Raw genomic sequence first — 2,500 nt, 5'->3', positions numbered from 1 at the left:
GCCAAATGATTTTACTAGCGGACTTGGGGGTTGAGGGGGGGGGGGGGGGGAATTGACTCTTTAGGTGTGAATGGGTACTGATAAAAACAAGGAGTGCATGTAATTTGCTGGATTTCTGGACATAAGTAAAACAATAGCCAACAAATACAGCTAAATATTTCCAGCTTTTTATTTTCAGCAGTATGGGTGCATTGGCAGCTTAAAGAGTATTAAAGCTTTTCATATGTCAAGTATGATGACAAGTCATGCAATTTGAGAAGATTTCATGGCAGTTAATAATAGTAATAATAATAATAATAATAATAATAATAGAGAGGTTTTCAATTGAGTGTCGAAAGTAATTAGCGAATTGCTTTGGTTTTGCATTACTTCACTCAGTGATTGGTTCAAAGTTCTTGTGCCATTTTTTCAACCAATCAGAAGTTAAACCAAAAACCAATCGTGGCTCGTGCGTGCATATTTTCCCGCGCCTTTTGTTGGCTATGTGTGGTTACTCCGAGTTTTGATTGGTTTACTGAATTGTCTCCGTCCTTTTTGATTAGCCAAAGTAATTACTTTGGTTTTGGTTTTGCGACACTCATTTGAAAACCGCTCTTAGTCTACCTAGTTGTTGTTAGTGTTTCACATTAACAGTATTATTAAATTTTCTGTACAGGTGTGCTTGTTGAACTTCCTGCCAACAGCTGTGATTTGACAGTATGCCAACAAGACACTGTTTTACCCACATTATTCCATACAAGGCCATCTCCTATTTTTTTCATGCCTGAAAACTGGAAAGCACAACACATTTATTTGTGTGCAAAACATGGGAAATCAAGGCACACTGCTGTGTGGACTTTGGCAAGTGTGGAGAAAAGTAATGCAAACCTTTTTGAACTGGATCCAATTAAAAAGCAGAATGGAAACTTTGTTGTCCCTGAGGAGGGTATTGGTGTGGGACTTCGTGGGAAAATAGTTATAACAAATCAATCAGTCAAGTCAATCCTAACATAACTAATTATAGCTCATCATTTTAATATTACATAGAACATACATACTTAATTGACCACTCTCCTGGGCTTTTCAGGGCCCATGAAACACTATCAATGAAATGATAGAACAGAACGATGATGACAACAGTTCAGAATCCCAGAGAATTGCCAGAGGCAAACCATCTGGCTATTTTTACAAGACAGCAGCTGAGAAGTTGAACCAGGGACTACCAGTATTAAACGACTACCAGTATTCAACGAGTGGTCAAAACAGGTCTTGAATCCATATCTCAAGACAAGCATGCTAACCACTGGGCCATAGTAATAGTACATATAATACCTCCATACCCACTAAAGAAGGGGGACTTGACGTATGAAGGGGCAGGGATGCTTATCAGAAATTTTAAATTAAACCCAAAAGGTGACCAATCTGGGAGTGGTTTGTTTTTTTAATCCCTCAAAGAGACCATATTTAAATATATATTTTTGTCTTTTCTTTGCATGCAACCCTAAATGAGACCGTCACAGCTACACATTATGGCATTTTGCCAAGAGCACCATAATTGAGACCAAAATCACAAATTTACACCCCTAAGCGAGACGACGAGCATCTCTGTTCCTTTCATATGCACCCCATCCCCATTCCTCCCCGGGCCTCCATGCCTTACAAATATGAAATTTGGTACTTGACAACAAGTTTAGAATTGACTTTGTGTACTTTAGACAATCATATGTTAACCTTTCATTTATTTGTTGCTTTTGACGTCTTCATTTGACGTGGTTAGCCAGGAACAAGTAGTTAGAATCTGTGCTCTGAACAGGTTGGAAAGACAACCTTGCTCAAAATGAGGCAAGAGGCTGACCACAGGCAAAGGCAACCCAAAGGCTCTTTTTGTGGGAGCTTTCCCCATTATTACAACAGGAGTGGTGTGTGACACATACTGGGATTCAGATCTGTAGCACTGGGATGTGGTTCTAGGGCAATATCAACCACATGACATTCCCTGTTTCTCATGACCAAATTCAAAGGTTGCTGTTGTTATTGTTGTGGCCTGTTCACATCAACATCATTATCTTTAAACATGGTTTTCGTTGTATAATGAAATTGAATTTCTTTTTCTTCAGGCTAAATTTTTTTCCTGGCCACTCTGGGTTGTGTCTACCATTTCTGAGATCATTAAAGGCCGGAGTACCTGTAGAATAGTCAAGGATTTTGTTGTATCTTGCCACTTCACCCAGTAATAAGTGATGAAAAACAAAAAAAATCAATGAAAATGCAGTCACTTTCAAGTGCTTCTATGATCAAATTTTCATTGCTTGAATTTGTAGGTTTATTATTATAGAATTCCAGGAAAGATAAAAAACGTCGTTAATTTGGAAATATCTGCATTGGTAATAGTTATACAGGAAACACACCTTCGGCTGTAAAGAAATTGTTTCGCATGGCAACTCACTCTTTTCCAGTCCCCTTGCACCTGATTCAATAGTTTTGGTGATCATAAGTTAGAAAAACATTAGCAAGGCAACAA

The 2,500-nt window shown here is 38.3% G+C and overlaps 1 protein-coding gene across 1 annotated transcript in view; it reads left to right on the top strand.

The window, feature by feature from the left end:
- The window catches only part of LOC137988546 (actin maturation protease-like), a 6,278-nt gene that overhangs the window by 2,825 nt on the left and 953 nt on the right, over positions 1–2,500 (top strand). Inside the window, exon 3 of the mRNA XM_068834548.1 lies at positions 656–2,500. This exon is cut by the window's right edge and continues 953 nt beyond it. Within this exon, the coding sequence (XP_068690649.1) occupies positions 656–993 (338 nt within the window). The 3' untranslated portion in view covers positions 994–2,500. The remainder of the gene's footprint in view (positions 1–655) is intronic.

Source organism: Montipora foliosa, chromosome 2, assembly GCF_036669935.1.
Source record: "Montipora foliosa isolate CH-2021 chromosome 2, ASM3666993v2, whole genome shotgun sequence".
Classification (NCBI taxonomy): Eukaryota; Metazoa; Cnidaria; class Anthozoa; order Scleractinia; family Acroporidae; genus Montipora; species Montipora foliosa.
Note: the sequence above shows the minus strand (reverse complement) of the source record. Positions and strands in the feature narration are given on the sequence as shown.